The 18,637-nt window shown below is 31.4% G+C and overlaps 1 protein-coding gene and 1 long non-coding RNA gene across 9 annotated transcripts; one reads left to right on the plus strand and one right to left on the minus strand.

The window, feature by feature from the left end:
- Nucleotides 1-17,837, minus strand: LOC111709705 (beta-1,3-galactosyl-O-glycosyl-glycoprotein beta-1,6-N-acetylglucosaminyltransferase 4). 8 transcript variants are annotated; one of them, XM_023483580.1, is made up of 20 exons: nt 17,666-17,837; nt 16,520-16,812; nt 14,951-15,022; nt 13,424-13,516; nt 12,589-12,689; nt 11,635-11,705; nt 11,225-11,288; nt 11,102-11,174; nt 6,752-6,783; nt 6,447-6,521; nt 5,934-5,963; nt 5,550-5,597; nt 3,880-3,957; nt 3,671-3,705; nt 3,223-3,307; nt 2,692-2,796; nt 2,593-2,638; nt 1,910-1,960; nt 943-1,008; nt 1-110 (listed from the first exon to the last, which is right to left on the minus strand). In XM_023483580.1, exons 1-20 carry the CDS (start codon nt 17,829-17,831, stop codon nt 54-56), a joined length of 1,641 nt encoding a protein of 546 aa, XP_023339348.1. In that variant the 5' UTR covers nt 17,832-17,837; the 3' UTR covers nt 1-53. The 8 variants fall into 8 exon arrangements, with proteins under 8 accessions (XP_023339348.1, XP_023339349.1, XP_023339350.1 ...); XM_023483581.1 differs by lacking the exon at nt 14,951-15,022; XM_023483582.1 differs by lacking the exons at nt 13,424-13,516; nt 14,951-15,022.
- LOC111709706 (uncharacterized) lies at nt 8,751-10,203 on the plus strand. Its single transcript, XR_002766913.1, has 2 exons — nt 8,751-8,835; nt 10,131-10,203. It is a non-coding gene; the product is annotated as an uncharacterized LOC111709706 (long non-coding RNA).
- Nucleotides 17,838-18,637: the final 800 nt, after the last annotated feature.

Consider the following 18,637-nt stretch of genomic DNA (forward strand, 5'->3'; position numbering starts at 1 on the left):
TGTACAAGTATATTGTTTACAATAAAAAATACATTTGTTTTATAATTCAGTAATCATAAATTTTCTTTTCTAATAATTTCAGCAAGACAAGGGGCAACATACCGATCTACCTAAAATTAAAGTTATCATAAAATGCAATAAAATTCTAATCTTCTTGAGATTGACTATAGCTTGATCTGTGCATATAGGTTGTCACAAATAACATAGGAATTAGGCAAGCACTTCTATATCGTGTACGTAGCATTTTTCACAGTTAAAACAATGATTACCGAAAACTATTAGCCTCGGAATTTCCCAAACGTGGTCTACCCATAGATAAATAAATAAACATAGATAGCTTATGTACGTAAAATCACCAAGAATTGTACAGTCCGCGAAATCATGCTTTTAGGGGTCAAAGTGTACTTCAATGATAAGCGGGGTGGTTTGGTGTTTTAATGGATTTCATAATTATTAAACCACTCAGGAGTGAATTTTATTTTGAGAATATCAATTTATCATATTGACGAGAACTGAAGAAGGACTCGAGAAGGACTAAACTAACTTAAATTTCTCTCTATACGGAACTCATGTACACCACAAGTACTCAAAGATATAAGAACAGCCAATGTTCACAACCGACCTAGTTAATCTACAAAATAGGAATATCTTTAAAACATCTCTGTACATTTATATCTTTCAAGATGAAAAATGTCGTCTTATGCGCAATCTATCTTTATCTATGGGTCTACCATTCTTGCAACGTCAAAATTGTCTGAGTTATTGAGAAATTTGTCCATATACTTCACTATTATTAAATTACAACAAAATTGGTTATAATTCCCGTGTTTATTAGGACAGCTTCTACGTTTAAAACTAAACAGTTTTTTATCATAAATAATTAAAAACGTTTTCCTTTTTTGGTTGTGAAAGACGACATTTTTTACGCACTTAAATGTTTACCTCGGTTTTAAACTTGTTCATTATCATCCCTTGATACCGTTTTGTGTCCAGGATAAACGGCAAATCCTAAATATATAAAAAATGCTGGTTAAAACTAGTAGCAACTAGTAGATTTTATAACCTTGTTAAAGTCAGATTTTATATTTTATATTATAAATTTTATTTTAGATTTTATGACATTTGACAGATTGTAAAATTCGTCTTAAATACAGGTGTTTTTATTCGTTTGTTAATTGGGATATATCATTTTGAAAAATGTTATCAGTTCACAGAAAATTAAGCTTATTCTGTTCTTTCGTCTTACTTTACGGTTAATAGTTTTAGAAAACAAATTAAAAAAAAACTTCCTAGATTTCAAAACTGTATTTTGTTTAAGTTTGCTTTTGTAAACTTTGCAATATCTCTATCTTAAAAATGAAATATCAAAGGTTTACGACATTGGGTTCCAAAGATATAGGGATTAAAAAATAAGAGTTTGTGGCAAAGACTCAATTCCTTACTTATTTCTTACGTAGATGACTAAAATTAACCCAAAGAAAATAATGTTTAAAGAATTATAGGTCGTTATTAATTGTACTACAAGCACGCGTGTTTCAAGAGAATCTCCATTCAAAGATGGACATGTCCATTGTCCAATTCCCAACAGTACCCTGGAAACCTTTATCTGATCAATATTGTGGAAGAAATTGTCGTTTTTTTAGGTTAAAAACTGCTTACTTATGATCATTCCTAACACATGTTTTTCTAAAGTAGAAATGCTCATTATGCACGTTACTTTAGTGGAGAAATCACAATTAAAAATTATAATTTTTCAAAATCATAAGCATTAATAATTAATTAATACTGATCAGACAAACCTTTTGAGGGTAACATTGTGAATCAGGCATTGTCATCTTTGCATGGAGGGTTACTTGAAATTACGCTTACAGTCTCTTTAGTATCATCTTTTGTGGGATTTCAAAATCACCTCCAGGGTTAAAACACAAATCCAATTCCTCCAAACTCCATGACATTTCACCTAGCAACAATCAATTTCTTGTGTTCCAAATAAAATCGTAAAAGGTTGACAAAGTGGAAGTAATGATCGTTTTTTTTTAAATAAATGAATAAAAATGATTATACTCTAAGGATTTGTATGAATTTTAAGCATTGTTCACGTTTTTAAATAACATAAAAAAAGTAGATAACGCTTCAATTGCTCAGAACTTTTCAGGGACAAAGGAAAAGTTTTAAATTATCATTTAACGTTCTAGTCTTTTTTTCTTAAATGAAGTTTAATTTTATTTTTAGGTGGTCTTAGAGAATTGTGGGAATTGTTAAAAAATGATTTCACTATCTAGTTTCCTAAAATGATTTCACTATCTAGTTTCCTAAAATGATTTCACTATCTAGTTTCCTAAAATGATTTCACTATATAGTTTCCTAAAATGATTTCACTATCTAGTTTCCTAAAATGATTTCACTATCTAGTTTCCTAAAATGATTTCACTATCTAGTTTCCTAAAATGATTTCACTATCTAGTTTCCTAAAATGATTTCATTATATAGTTTCCTAAAATGATTTCACTATCTAGTTTCCTAAAATGATTTCACTATATAGTTTCCTAAAATGATTTCACTATCTAGTTTCCTAAAATTCTAATTTCCAACCGTTTTCTGATAATTCCAAAGAGTAAGTCTGACATCAGAATTAAGTCTGAAAAAATAATAAAAAAATCATTAAATACTTAAGAAAAATGTACAGCTCACCTAATATCAATATTCTGTTCAACTGTCCACTTGTTTCTCTCAAAATGGAGTCTAGTAATTCTACCCAGGGTTTGGAAAACATACTCTTCCGGCATATTGGAATCCCTTGAATATAGTTGTTTTCAGAACTTTTTCCTATAATTTGTCATTTAGTCCATTTTTAGCCGTTTTATATACATTGTCTTTGTATTATATACCTGGAATTAATTTATAATCTAATTTTCCAAATATGAAACAATAATAAAAAGTAGCCCTATTCCTGCCAATTCCAAAATGTGGTCTGCCTTTATTGTGAATTTAAAATTACCAGGGATATATATATACATGTAAAGTCGTCTGATTAACTGTCAACTAATTCCAGGTCTGTCTGGTTATGGCTACAGTTCATAAAAATAAAATAACAAGACATAGTTTTAAAAAAAAACTTTTTGAGCTCGAATTCAGATTAAAATACGGGTTTTTAAAGCGTGATCTAAACTTTATCTTTAATTGATTTAAATTAAAAATACTATGATTAAATAATTTAATTACCTGCTCCAATCTATAAATGATTTTGCTACAGGGTGATTTATGAAAAAACTTGTCCAATTTCTAGCCATAACTACGGTACGCAACCCTGTACGATTTATATAGAAATATATTAGCAATAAAACTTGTATAGTTTCTAGCTTTAACTACGGTACGTAACCCTGTACAGTTTATATAGAAATATTTTAGCAATAAAACTTGTATAGTTTCTAGCTTTAACTACAGTACGCAACCCTGTACAGTTTATATAGAAATATTTTAGCAATAAAACTTGTATAGTTTCTAGCTTTAACTACGGTACGTAACCCTGTACAGTGGACTTTTGTCTGGACTTGAAAACTTGTCTGAATAAAAAATGTAGCTTTTTAATTATATCGAAAGTGCTTCAAATTCAGATTTTTCTATAGGTACAACAGTGTACCTAATACTTATACAAATACAAAAGGACTACCTTTGAAAATGGTTAGATTAAAAGGAGGCTCTTTCCTATAAGAGATTCAACCATAAAATTTTTTTAATATTAAGATTATATTATAATTTTAAGAAAAGGTTGATTAAATGATTTATTTTGACTTAATTAGTGAAAAATTGTGTTTGATCCTTCGAACTTTAATTAATTGATTGATTGATTGATTGATTGATCAGTTGATCTGAATATTCCTGAGAATCTTGGTTTTACTAATTGGAGTTTCATCCTTAGCTTTGTCAGGATTATAATTCGGTCTCACTAGCTCCCATCTAAAGAGAAATTATCAAAATAAATATTATCCATTTTATTCATACTTTGTTAGAAGTTATCCTTACTTTGTGATCTAAATTACCGGAAGTAATTTGATCTCAAATCAGAACCTGTAGATATTTGTTAATCTTTAATGCTCGACTTTAATATCTAATGTTGGGAGTTTTACATTTAAGGATCAATTGCTTGATCTTCCAATCTAAAGATATCCAATATCCATGCTTGGTATGAATTGACCACTGCAGGATATCGAAGAGAAATTAATCTAATCCATAGATATGCATAATTGATGGAGACCAGTAATTCCCAAGATTCACAACAAAAAAGTTCTGACTTCTGAGCTGAAAATTTATAATGGTGGACATCAAGATTAATGCTTAAACTCCTGGTTTTACCAAACCCCAGATTATCTTAATACGCATTCGATATCCAAGAAAGAAGTATAAAATTCAACCATGCAATCAGCGTATCATGTTGAGATGTACTCTTTAACTTTTAAAAAACCGTTTTTTTTTCTGGTGTTAATAGTATCAATTGAACTAAACATCAATTAAATAAATGTAAGTTTTGGATTAATGTTTGTTAAGACTCATTTAAAATGATGATAGTCCTAAAATGTTATAAAATATATTTTTTAATAAGTTCATATTAACATATTAAATTCATATTTGCTTAAATGCTCTAAATGCTGGCTTGTGAACAGCTGACTTTAATTCAATCGAATATTAGTTCAATGGTCATAGAATTGTATCATAGATAAATAAATAAACATAGATAGCTTATGTACGCAAAATTACCAAGAATTGTACAGTCCGCGAACTCATACTTCTAGGGGTCAAAGTGTACTTCAATGATAAGCGGGGTGGTTTGGTGTTTTAATGGATTTCATAATAGAGTGTAAAATAACTCCAGGAATGAAACTATTTGAACAACAATATTTCACTGAGCAATATATCATATTTACGAGAACTGAAGAAGGACATGAGAATGACTAAACTAACTTAAAATTCTCTCTACAGAACTCATGTACACCACAAGTACTCAATGACATAAGAACAGCCAATGTTCACAACCGACCTAGTTAATATGTATAATAGGAATATCTTCAAAACATCTCAGTACATTTATATCTATCAAGATGAAAAATGTCGTCTTATGCGCAATCTATCTTTATCTATGAATTGTATCTGTAATTGATATCAAACGTAACTTTTATACAGTAGGGATATCCAAAAAAGAGGATTAAGGATAAAATCAAAAGTGTGTACATTGGATACTCAGATTAAGCGATCAGGATTAAGGATATCTCATTCTAAAGTTTTCAGCTCTGTTTGATTTGGGATTTGTAGAAAAATGCAAGGTTTACCGAGTTCTCCTATTCACAGGTATTTGGTCCTTCTGTCCTATCTATATGGTTGGCAATTGCGCAATGCCCGGTTTAAATTTTATTACCACATATCAGACCAAAAAAATGATGGGGCGAAAAAAAAGATTATTAGAGTAAAAAATAGATATCAAATCATAATTACAATGCCAAAAATCTCCTGGAAATTACAATTTTCTCCAAATACAAATAGAAAACTAAATATACCTGTGTTTAAGTTTTCTGTAGTATATTTTATCAGTCATCTTAATTGAGCTGAAAACAGTTGAAATTAGATAAAAATTGCTTAATGACACAATGCTTGCATAACTTCATACATACCTACCCCTTGAATAAAAAATCTTTAATTAAAAGATTTTTAATTCTTCACCTAAAAATTCCTTTTTAATTTTTACTTAGTTAAAAAATAAGAAGTTTTTCCTAGGATATTAGTGGAGGACAAAAAGACATTAAAAAGGCCTTTCTTGAAAAAAATGTTGCCTTCAAAAATATTTTTGATTAATTTTTCACAGGTTTTGGTTTGATTTACCAAGCCGACCTATTTGCAACTAAATCAACATGACTACATGACAGTACACCGAATGTATGTACCTCATGTACGGAAACTGTGGATTGGAGAGTCTGTACAATTCACATATATGTAAATATTTTGTACATTTAAAATCAAAGTAACAACCCCTATTTAAAATAATAGTATTTTTCATGTTGATTTTTGGTTTAAAAAAGTATTTTTTTTAATTACTTACTAATTGTTTATTACAAGCTGAAAGATTCAAACGATCAAGTGTGGGTAAAGAGGGTAAACGGCGGAAGCTAGTCTAATATAAAGTTGTAATCTCTGTTTGTTTGTTTAGATGTCGGATCAGAACTCATGAACCCCTTGACATTGATTTGCCTGAAATTTTAATTTAGGAACTCGGGAGAACCACGGCCGGGCATGTTCCGAGCTTGGTTTTGAGATTCTTAGTTGAGATAATCAACTTTTAGATAAATTCGTAATTTACGACCAAGCCCGGGTAAACGGCGAGAGTAAATACGAGTACCCTGGGCAATGCCATGGTTTCTCAAGCTAGTTATGTTATAATTAAGATATTTAATATATTCCTGGTAAATTGTTTTATTGATTGTCTAGGGAGTTCAGATCCAGCTAAGTTCATAAAATACATCCATCCAGGTCTTCTATAAAAGTAACAGGGGTAAAAACTCTTTAATAAACACCCCCCAAACCCGTCATCAGGGAAGGGAGAAGGGTAAATAATTTCCAAACCCATGTTGGAAAAAAATTAAAATTGATTTTTAAATTCTTATTCTAAAATTAGTTTATTATAGCATAAAATGTAAATTTTACTAATAGAAACTAAATTTTTAAAGAAAAGCCTAAAATCCAAGTTAAAATGTCTTTATATTACCTTAAAAGTTCTTCCATGCATTTCAGATCAGCCTAAAGATAGTATGAGGTTATTTGAAATAAATATATTTTTACACAAGGAACCTCCAATTCAGAGATTAGAGAGTAACATAGATCAATCCCTCGGTATGAATTTTGTCAGTCTCTCTCAGCCTGAAAAGGAGTTCAAAGTGTACAAATGATGTAAATCACAAATTATATGCAGTAGAGTACATTAATACAGATTGTTCCCTAGACTATCTATTTCAATTTCGAATTTTTTAAAGCTGTTAAATAAACTTTATAAAAGGAATTAGGTGAATAAAAAACATCATTTGATTTATAGTTATAACGGAAATCATCGTTTGTGAAGTGAAAAGCATAGATTCTATGTGAAACGATCATTGGTCAACAGGCGCGTACACAGGATTTTAGCTAGGGGGGGGCAAGCTTTTTTTGCCCCCCCCCCTGGAATTGTTTTGTTCAAAAAGTCAATTAACACCATAAAAATACACCAAAAAGACTACATTTTTGGGTGTTACTTAGCTTATAGAGTCTAAAAATTATACCTTTGCTCGGAAAACTAACTTTAACTTTTTAACTTTATTTATCACTTAACTCCATCACAGCTAACTAAATCAATATATTTTTAATCAATCTTTCACTTTTCAGACATTTTCTTTTTAAAACTCTGCAACTTCTAAACTTTTAATAAATAACATTTAATAATAAGCATGTTTGTCAAATTTAAATAAATGACTTTGACTTCATGTCACATTTGAGCTTTATGTTATGTAGACAATTTGTAAAAGGAGTAGGGGGGGGAGGGGTCCAAAAATGAAAAAAGTGTTTTGCTTTTAAAGGAGTTGATATAAATTATAAGACAAATTACAAAATAAATCAAAATGTGGGTTAAAACAAATATTTGCATAGGACAAAAAAATTTAAATTTTAGCATAAATAGTTTACGTTTTAAACATATTTAATGTAATTACATAACCAATTTCAAATTCTTTTTTTATGTATTACGTAAATGTTTATTATAAATTTCTCGCCTTCTGGTTATGAACCTACTCCGTGACTGACGGAGTGTATTTATGAGTGTACTCCGAAGGGCGATATTGGTAAAAGATGACCTAAGTAAGATCACATACATTTATCTTATTCAGTTTGAAGTATCTTAAAATCTTGTATTAAAAGTGAATTTAGACAAATCCTTAGTCTTTGTCATTGTCAGGTGTTACTTTTTAAACGTAATTTTCTTTTAATTTTGTATTTTCCAGGGAGGGGGGGGGCAGGGCCCCCCTGGAACTCCCAGGGGGGGCAAGAGGACTACTGCTCCCCCTAGGTATGCCACTGTTGGTCAATTATGAAACCAGCCTATTTCATAATTTGGTTTTCATATTAATTTTAGATTTTCTATAAGATTATGTTCCAGGGCCTTTTGGGCACAAATATGCGAAGTACACCTTCAGTATGGAAACAGTACAACAAAATGGCCGTTTTACACATTTTTTTTAGTAAATTCCACTCTAATATATATTCTATTCTCTTTGGGCATCACACTTAACCGAATTTCTGAACCGCACAACTTTTTTTCTTCCGAAAGCTCAAATATATTTTAAAAAACTAAGTAAGTTTAGAATAGGTAAAAAGGGTAATGTCCACATTTCCATACAAAATGGCAGGGGGGCTTATACATTCATCATGCATTTTTCAAAAAAATAAATGGTGTGAGGAGCCAAGAAAATTGGTTAACTACTTTTCCTTATTTGATAGGAGCAAGCACATATTTTTCCTATCCCACTATTTTTAACCTTTTTTTTAACTATCCCCCCCCCTTGAATATTCCACTAAATAGATGAATCATTGCACATGAATTTATCTTCAAATAAAAATAACTTTCATGTTATAGTTTTTGAAATTTTGATGGAAAATAAAAATGTCAAAATGTCTGAATTTAACAACTGAATTCTGATTAACGACCAACTTTTATTTGATTCATAATTTAGAGGTGTAGACTGTAAAGTAACATCTGTATTAAAAACTAGGGTATAAATAATAATTTAGATTTTTAATATGTATACTTCTACAACAACTCTTGTCGTAAGTGTTTTAACATATATACATCTCCATAAGCATTTTTATCCAATCAAATTAAATCAAATATATATTTTTGTCCCAGGGGCAGCCTCCCACTGGAGAGTCAGTTTTTGCAATGATGCTGACAAAAATATTAAGTTGCTAAACATAAAAAATTACTCTATTTAAAAAAAATTTAATCTTAAAAAGTTTTTACTAAAGATAATTAAAAAATTGTACAAATCTATTTTAATAGTATTACAGTATTTCAATTTTTCCCACTTTTTAATTCTGTCTGATATTTCTGGTTTGTTGCAAGGAAGGTTTTTAAATTCAATATCTCAGCTGCTGAACTAAACCCACAAACAATTATGAAATAATATCCCTTGCAAGTTTTCTGGAATTTGGAGGTTTGTAGATTGTTAAATGTTGATGACTTTACTAAATATAAATCTATACACAATTAATGTGTATGTTTCCTAGCGATAGTGCTTTGCAGGGTGATGAAAGAAAAAGGGATACTGACCCAAATGTGGAATTTTGAAAATTTGTAGGACCCAACTTCAGAATCTCCACATAAAAATAATGACAAATGTGATAAAAGGAGTTTAGGCTAGGAGTAGATTATCAACAGTTTGACTCTTGAAATAGATGTTAATGAACATCTTGGCAGTACTTGTAAATGATACTTGTACTTGATGCTTCTCCAAATTAGGTAGGTCCGTGGTTGATGGATATTTACATGTTTCCCATGGGTTGTGCGTTTTACTTAAACACTGGCTCACCAGACCTGTTTCTAAGAAGTGCAAGTCAAACTTTTCCATAGCAAGCCTAGACCCAGAAAGGTAAAACACTTCTGTTCTCCAGGGTAACTTGGATTTCCCATTTTTCTCTGTCTCCCTGTACTCCTAGTTTCTGTTAGAATTGCCTCTGCAAAGACCTAAGTCCTGCTTTGAGGAAAACTAGAGTTGAATCAGAAAATTACTCTATAAAACCAAGAAAATCTGTTAAATTGTCTACATATTTTGGTTTTCAACAGTGAATTTATTTGAAATTTTTTTCTCAATTTTAGGATCCATGGTTTCTTATTTGTTCTGAGGAAAATAAAATTATTTTAATCCTGGAGGCGGCGGCCAAACCAGTTTTCTTGAATTTTTCGTGGATATAAAAAAAATATTTACTTAACATTTTAAAGTAAAATAAAGTTTTATCTCCAAGGAATATTAAAAATATTATGTTTAGGAATAATGAAGATTCTGGTCCATCTACTAGTCCTGACTACCATTATCTCCATGGGGTATTCAAAATATTATGTTTAGGAATAATGAATATTCTGTTCCATCTACTAGTCCTGACTACCATTATCTCCATGGGATATTCAGCATGCCCCAAGGAAAGGATTATAATATATTTTAAACTTTGTTCCAACGGATTATGCGGGGTTACCCACTGTAGACGTAATTCAAATAGTGCCATGCCTGATTCCCTTTTAACATTTTAGGAGTATATTTTTTTAAATAAAAAAATAAATTATATTATACTTCTACTCCAAGAAATGTAACCCGGGTGAACATTGTATCAACGATAGGGACTGCACCTGTACAACTTATAATATTAATGGAGCTCTCTCTAGCAGCTGTGACCAATTTGGAATGGTATGCGCGAAACAGACCCCTAAAAGTCCACAACGTTGTGTTAAGTTCTGGGGTGGTTAAGACACTTGACACTGGATACTGGATACTGGATACTGGATACTGGATACTGAATACTGAATACTGAATACTGAATACTGGAAACTGGATATTGGATACTGGACACTGCATACTGGATACTAGACACTGGACACTGGACACTGGATACTGCACCAAAATATTGAAAAGATTGGCATTGTAATATTAGTAGCCTTTCAGCTTTTTTATAACTATTTTGGCATTAAATTTTATGTCATTGGAAAATTAAATACATTTGAGATTTCAAAATTTAATAAACCGATGAATAATAAAAAAAATTTTTTTAACGTTTTTATTAAAAGATCTCCTGACATTTTGTTCGTTTTGTCAAACTAACGAAAGCTTAGATTTCGGGAGCCATTTGACAGAATTTTGTTTCTTTGCCACCACTGTTTTGACTCTAGATTTTATGAATTTAAAGTACCTACCGTCGGTTTAAATTTGAATCACAGATTCACATCCTTCTTTAATCTTTAAATTTGAACCGGTTCAACGACTTTGCTCAAATTAAATTTCAAAATTCAGTTTCTTAGCTGTACATAATTAAAATACATCAATACCTCTAGTACTGAGAAATGTGCCCAGTAGATAGGAATTGAGTTTTTTAAGACAAAAATATTATTTTTTCCAAATCTAAAAAAAGAAAATTTGAATTACAAAAATAAAGTTGTTATCAATCATACCTATTGTTGTAGCAGTTTACTAATAAATTCACAATATCTTTTACCCCGTCTTCGGCTGTAGGATCTATAAAAAAATCCTAAAATTTGCTTTCTGATGCTTCTTGATACAACAAATATTTTTTTGTTAACTTTGTTAAAAAATATCAGAAGTTTCAGAAAAATGCATGTCCAAATAATAATTTTATCTAATTTATCAAGAGCTATAAAGTTTTTAAGAGAGAAGATAATTTCTTAGTTATTAGCAATTCAAAGCTTTTGAACTAAACTAATCTAATCTAAACCCTCGGGTTTATCATTGAATCCGAAGAAGGTTTAAATTTCCATTGGTTTAATTTTTCTATAAGTAAATGCTACATTGAAAAACAAGAATTTAGTTTTTATTTGCTCCTGTTACTGTACAGTGTACTTACCTAGATGTATACAGTAGGTATGGTAGGGTTTATAGATAGTACTCAGCAATAGTTCAAACTGTCTAGGATCACTGAAACTTAATGAATTAGTATTTTCAGACACTTGAGACCGATTTTAAAGCATTTTAAACGCGTGGCTGATCCACCAAAAACCGGTTTCAATTGAGCGCCAGCTCAAATTTTGCACCCCTTAATACAGTTTCATTTTTGAGTGGAACCAACCATTTTGAACCGCGTCTCATATTTGAGCCGCGGCTCAAATTCTTAAAATTCGGCCTTTGAAAAGGTAAGCCTTAGTATTCATGAGTATTAATTAATTTGATCAAACAGAATTCTTAGTTGAAATACGACATTGGGTTGCATAGAGATAGGGGTTAGAAAATCAGAGTTTGTGACAAAGACTCAGTTCCTAAATCTGAGACAAAAATGTTCTTTTTATTAAAATGCAACCTATTTAAGATCGTTCGTACGATGCAAACTAACGTTGTACTGCAGTGTGACTGTACCTGTACTTCCTGTACAGAGGTACAACTTGGAGGGGGGGGGGGGTGACCGCCTTTTTAGTAAGATTGTATACTTGTAAGATTTATGGCAAAAAATGTTTTTTCCCTGTGGCGCGTTTCATCTATATACAGTATCAATATCGTTTTGTCTGTTTGTTTCATCTATATAAAGTATCAATCTCCTTTTGTCTGTTTGTTAGTCAGTTTGTATGTCCGATCATACCTCGCGAACTCCTTGACCAATTTGCCTCAAATTTTGATTGGGGAACTCGGTTGAACCACAGGAATAATCTTTGCTTGGTCTTAAAGTTGTAAGTTGACTACGTCGCTTGAATTGTATAGTACAAATTTAGTGTCCTGGGAACACTGGGGTTCCAAGCTAGTTCAACATATAATTGTACAACATATGTACAGAATTATTCTTTAACTGTCAGTACAGAATACAAAATACCTGTAAACCTGAATTGCAAATGCAATTGTATCTGGACCCTCAGAATCATCAACATTAGTGCCATCTTCAAGGACTTCTATAGGTATTATGTCCATGCAACTCTAGAAGCAAACATGGAAATTGATGTATACTTGGTACATAGATGCAGTACACTTGGTACAATGATGTAGTACAGTTGTTGCATGGATGCAGTACACTTGGTACATAGATGCAGTACACTTGGTACAATGATGTAGTACACTTGTTGCATGGATGAAGTACGCTTTGTACACAAAGATGTTGTAATCTTGGTGAAAATAGATGCAAATAAATATATCTATACTTGATTCTTTTATCTGAAATAGATAAATAGAATAGATAAATTTAAAGAAAACTTCCATTTGAAGAGTGGATGTCAAATTAAAAACGGTACCATAGTGAATCGGATATGCTAATCTATAAAAGGAGGGTCACTTATAATTACATTTACAGTCCATTGAAGCGAAATTAGTTTTATTGGTTAAATGTATTGTTAATTATTGTTTAAAAATATCTTTATTATATACAGGGTGTCCCATGAAACATGACAGTTGGTGAATAGTTTTGAATGTCTTCTTCCATATATGTATTAGACGTTAAAGACTTTATGCAGTTTATTTTGTTTTAAAAAATCGTTTACACAAATATATTTAACTTTGAAATCCAAATTATCTATAATATGACTGCCATTGAATATTTTGTTTATCATTTTCTTTGGTATCAAATAACTTATTGTGGAAGAAGACATTTTAAACTATTCACCAACTTTCATGTTTCGTGGGACACCCTGTATTTCCAGAAAAGCCTGAAAATAAACCTGAGCTCTAAGTTTAACTGATTCGTCTGAGTAGAGTTTATCTTCTAGTTCAAACCTATCCTGACATACTTCTGGATTCAGGATACTACAGGTCTAAACATTTTTATCTTCTTATAGTTTAAACCTTTCCTGATATACTTCAGGATTCAGGATACTACAGGTCTAAACATTTTTAAACCTTTCCTGATATACTTCAGGATTCAGGATACTACAGGTCTAAACATTTTATCTTCTTATAGTTTAAACCTTTCCTGATATACTTCAGGATTCAGGATACTACAGGTCTAAACATTTTTATCTTCTAGTTCAAACATTTTCTGACATACTTCAGGATTCAGGATACTATATACAGATCTAAATATTTTTATCTTCTAGTTCAAACCTTTCCTGATACACTTCAGGATTCAGGATACTACAGGTCTAAACATTTTTATATTCTAGTTCAGACCTATCCTGACATAGTTCAGGATTCAGGATACTGCAGGTCTAAACATTTTTATCTTCTAGTTCAAACCTTTCCTGATATACTTCAGGATTCAGGATACTACAGGTCTAAACATTTTTATATTCTAGTTCAAACCTATCCTGACATAGTTCAGGATTCAGGATACTGCAGGTCTAAACATTTTTATCTTCTAGTTTAAACCTTTTCTGACATACTTCAGGATTCAGGATACTACAGGTCTAAACATTTTTATGTGGGACTGACAGTACAAAAATAAAATCTATTGAGAGCCACCTTCTGTATATAAATTTGGCTTGTCTGTCTGGGAGTCTGACTGTCTGTTTGTATCCAATAAACGTCAAAACGGCTGAACCGATCGGGCCCAAATTTTTTGTGTGACATCACGTGACCACAGGGAAGGTTTATGAATGATAAAAAAACATGTTCACAATTAATTTAGAAGATGGGCGCAGGCTAATTGTTTAAAATTCTACAAATAAACCCTATATTTGCTACTGTGAGAACCATTAAACTTTGGAACAGGAACACGACTTTTAGGCTTAAGATATGACTTTTAATATATAGATATATTCTAATGGATATATATGACACCGCAATTGTGCAATGTAAACAGACCCATTTTACTTATAATAATTAATTTAATAAGATTTTTAGTAAAACTATTGTTAAAATTAATTCGAAATATAAGGAAGACGATTTTTCCGACTCAAATTGCCATAGCCTTTTCTCTAGATGTTTGCGTACTCTAGATCTATTTCCTCCACGTAGTGCTCACATGTCAAACCCCGCTTCTTCTCCCCCCCCCCCTTCTACAGATACCAGCCCCGNTTTTAATGCCACTTGGGAAAACACTCGTTTTATTAAATAAATGTTAGAAATATCCATGTAGATCTCCTTTTATTTTATCATATTGACTTTTAAAGTCAATAACTATATATTTGCTTTGTAACAACATTTACATTTAATTATTGCCTTAACTTTGTGTTTCCTTTCTTGGTTCTCTCAAGGGAGAAAGGAACTCATATTGAAAATAAAAACAGTTTTCAGGAACTCTTAAATACCCGGTTGATGTGAAGGTTGTTGAGCTCCTTCTGTATATTCCTTACTCTGGAGACACAGCTATGAACCTGGGTCTATCATACAAACATTCAAAATTAAAATATCAAATTTTAAAGTGACTGTAAGCGTAATGTCAAGTGACCCTCCATGCAAAGATGCCAACGCCAGGTTCCCTTGAAACCTTAACCTGAATAAAAATGTGGTAGATGCCGTCGTTTTTCTACCTCTAAAAGTGTTTATATCTAAGAGTTTTTCTATTGTTTCTTATCAGCAAGAAATGCACAAGGCAAAGAAACTGCAAACAAAAATAAACAGTTTTAAGAAACAAAAACATCGATATCTAAAACATGCTTGATCAGAGAAAGGTTTCAATGAAACGGTTGTAAATCGGGCAATGTCATCTTTGCATTAAAAATGAAGAACAGAGTTACAAAAAACGCTGTCCCATAAACCCAACTATTCTTTTTATAGTGTTTATACGTTTACTGGTTCAATTGTTTACTAAGTAATCAACTGAAAATGATTATAAGCAAGTTTTGTTTACGTTTTCAAATAAGTTTTTCTTCCCATTTCTGATTTGTAAAATATTGTTGCAAAGAAATAAATTTAAAGTGAGAGGGGAGGAAGACCAACCTGAACATTTTCTCGTCCGAGCCACCTTTACATCCTTGTCCTTTCAATATTAGTATTTTCAACTGTCTAATCCTTCCAGAGGCCGGTCCTTCTATAGATAGTGGACGTGTAGTTCACGTACTTTGGGGGACGATAATTTGGCCGCTAGATGTCTCCCGTGAGTTATTCATGGACGGACAGAGTTTCTCACGCCATACGGTATCTGGATCATTAGCCGTACTGTGGCCATGATTTATTTGAGAAAAGGTGGCAGCACTAATCAAAGTAGCTTTCTGATTTCATTTCATAAATTAACTGCAGTGTCTTGTTTTTAAGATCCATTATGAATTTGAAAATAAATCAAAGTACAATTTCCTATGTCTAAGATAGTTTGCCGCATTCAAATCAAATTTGTAATAAGCTTTCCCTTTTTTCCGTCGATAGGGGTCGAATATGTATGTGTTTATGGTCGGACAATACTCGGACACTGATAACTCATGGAAGAACGCGTTTGAACAACACTATTTCTCCGTACATTTCACGACCAATATAGGAGACGTCAAGTTGTCGACCAATGTAGTTTATGGAAGGTACGGCCTCTGATAATACTAATATTTTTTATGAAACAGGCCACGTTTGGGCATAAATGAAATATTAAATTTTTGCAAATCGAAATATAAAGTTTCAATTTTATTAAAGTTTTCAAGCTTAGTGTCCCTAAAAATGTTTACATTTTTGACATCATTCTCATGGACTTGAAGATTCCAACATGATGTAATCATTGCAATACTTTAGTCCATCCATATTTTATGCCCTAACGTGGCCAGATTTAAAAAAAAGGTTTTATCTTCGAGAATTGGAAAATACATAATAATCGGAGGACAAGGATTCCGAGGTGGCTCGGACGAAAAAATGTGGCTCAGGCAAGAAATTGTTGTTGCTGGCCCTCCTCCCCTCACCGTGGTAGGGTCCAAAACAGGAATTGTATCTTGAACAAGGTTCACTATTGTATCTTGAACAGGGTTCACAATTCTATCTTGAACAGGGTTCACTATTGTATCTTGAACAGGGTTCACAATTGTATCTTGAACAGGGTTCACTATTGTATCTTGTACAGGGTTTACTATTGTATCTTGAACAGAGTTCACTAATGTAATTTGAACAGGGTTCACTATTATATCTTGAACAGGGTTCACTATTGTATCTTGAACAGGGTTCACTATTGTATCTTGAACAGGGTTCACTATTGTATCTTAAGAAAATTATAGGAAGCCCTGAATGTGTTACCATATTCAGATATTTTCAATTTATTCAGAAAACAAAGTTAAAAGGTAAATCTTAAAAAAATATAATTTAATAGGAGTTTAGTTTGATATAAAATGAATGAGGAATGGAGGACAGTATCATGAGAAATTTTCAGGGGGCGGAAACGTCATGTGCGTGTGTCTGTACCAAAAGAATGTGTAAGGAATACCGAACCAAAGGCGTGTTCTGTAGGTTTATGAAGTACATAAGAATCTCTGTATTTGTACAGTCTTGAAAAGTACATTTGTTTATTGTTAATTGTTTACTTAAATATAAGTTTAATATACATGTAATATATCATTTACATATTTAAGTCAACACTGTAAAGCCAAATTTTCATGCAAAGAATATGATTTGATTAAAGTTTACAATAAACTTCTCGTTATTCAAGTTTAATTATAATTTAAGACATTGTTCTGCAATTTCCTTGACTGTAGTCATGTTGTGTGTCTGTACCAAGAGAGTGTGTGTAAGATTTACCGAACTTGTCTGCAAAGCAGTGCGAATAGCTATCTCATGCCAGACCAGCGCCATTTCCTTTCCCTTTAATCCTATTCCCTGGATATTTTGATTAAAAACCAAGCAGCAGAAAATTTAACTTGGTAACTTAAAAACAGAACAATTGACAATTTTTAAACTACTCCCTTGTGTATGTGTACCGGATGATTTACTATTATTAGAAGTACGAGATATATTTGGATAACGAGGAACCATAATTAAGGGGAAATTAATTGTAGACGGAAAAAAAAGTTCTTCTCAAAACAGAACCAAATCCACCACATTCAGGACTTTTTATCTCCCTTGTTCATTATCAGAAACTCTATCAGAACCATTTTCATCTTCGACTCTTGACGAAAGCTCAAGATGATCATTTTCTTTTGTTTTGTGATTTGCTGTAAAATAGTTTAAACATGAAAAAACTAAAATGGCGGAGAAGAACAGCGGTTTCTTGCTGCTCCTCAACATGCTTTCAACTAAATATTCTAAACTACAAAATAATTTAGAATAATTGAAAAAAAACAAGTGTTAAAATGTATTCGATGCAAAGATAAAGGAAATCCCAAAAAGGTGTTTTTAACTTTAACAAAACTTAAAATAAATTAGAAATAATTTTCTTATGCTTTAGAAATTCGAAAATATGAATCATTCAAAATATAAATATTAAAATATATTGAGAAACAAACATAAATTAAGAAACACCGACTCATTGCTATACATTTAAATATCTCCGAATTCCTTTAAAAAAAGGTTATCAAGTCTTTAAGAAACTTTACGAGCCACTTGATTAAAGTTTAATAAAAGTTTTCTTCTAGAAAATGTTGACAAATAAGTTTAAACTATTTTCAGTTCTTGCCTGGTTCTTTGGATCCATATATTACCGGATTCTTAATTCAATCTAGAACTGGGATGTATATGTATTGCAGTAACCCGTCCATAGGCTGATGATGAAGGATTCTTCCAAGGCCTTCTACGAAAGTAAAAAATCATGTTAACTGTGAACACTGAACAATGAACATGGCCATATGCCACAACATATCAGCCTCTTAAATTGGGATCCAAAGTGTTAACTATTTTTTTAAAACCTGATCTGTTCATAAAATTAATTATCTCCTTCTTTTTTTAAAGTAGAAGTTGCGACTTTAATAAAAAAAATGATACAGATCTTTACCCTGAACACCTTCAATTTTTATTATAAACTCATTTTCTTCGAACTTCACTTTTAGGGGTAATCTTTTATAAGATTTAGTTTAATAGAAAGTAAATAAAACAAA

Source organism: Eurytemora carolleeae, unplaced genomic scaffold (assembly GCF_000591075.1).
Source record: "Eurytemora carolleeae unplaced genomic scaffold, Eaff_2.0 scaffold568, whole genome shotgun sequence".
Classification (NCBI taxonomy): Eukaryota; Metazoa; Arthropoda; class Copepoda; order Calanoida; family Temoridae; genus Eurytemora; species Eurytemora carolleeae.